This window comes from Sinocyclocheilus grahami, unplaced genomic scaffold (genome assembly GCF_001515645.1).
Source record: "Sinocyclocheilus grahami isolate Dianchi unplaced genomic scaffold, SAMN03320097.WGS_v1.1 scaffold91979.1, whole genome shotgun sequence".
Taxonomy (NCBI): Eukaryota; Metazoa; Chordata; class Actinopteri; order Cypriniformes; family Cyprinidae; genus Sinocyclocheilus; species Sinocyclocheilus grahami.
In genome coordinates this window covers 1-551 of record NW_015531274.1, presented here as the reverse complement: position 1 = coordinate 551, position 551 = coordinate 1, and the positions used below count along the sequence as shown (strand labels likewise).

At 45.2% G+C, this 551-nt stretch overlaps 1 protein-coding gene across 1 annotated transcript; it reads right to left on the bottom strand.

Annotated features, from left to right (window-relative positions):
* Window positions 1–40: 40 nt before the first annotated feature.
* On the bottom strand, window positions 41–547 carry LOC107581169 (elongation factor 1-alpha-like; the record flags this gene model as incomplete). Its single annotated transcript, XM_016266712.1, has 2 exons — window positions 41–301; window positions 394–547. Coding segments are annotated over 2 exons (279 nt in total), but the record flags the coding sequence as incomplete, so codon positions are not given.
* Window positions 548–551: the final 4 nt, after the last annotated feature.

The window sequence follows — 551 nt, the reverse complement described above, 5'->3', positions numbered from 1 at the left end:
CATCAGTCAATAAGTGGACACTTAAATCCAAGTTGGTTTCCTTTCCTGCGAAAATTTTTCCAATGGGTTTTAATCAGCATTAGCCAGTCCTTAAGTAGAGTGCCCATGTTTAGAGAAATTCCACGAGGTTGGGAAAAACATACCACAACCTTTGGAACACCGTGATAAAGGGAATTTCACTTGGTCTTGGCAGCCTTCTGTGCAGACTTTGTGACCTTGCCAGCACCACCAACTTTCTTCTCAACGTTCTTGATGACACCAACAGCTACGGTCTGCCTCATGTCACGCACAGCAAAGCGACCTGTGAATGGAGAATGATTAGTACCAAGTTCTGCACAAAAATAAATAAAAAGCTACAGAAAATGTAGGAGCCGATTAGTATGACCAACTTACCAAGAGGGGGGTAGGTAGAGAAGCTCTCCACACACATGGGCTTGCCAGGGATCATCTCAACAATGGCAGCATCTCCTGATTTGAGAGCCTTGGGGTTGTCCTCAAGTTTCTTGCCAGAACGACGGTCAATCTTCTCCTTGAGCTCAGCAAACTTGCAG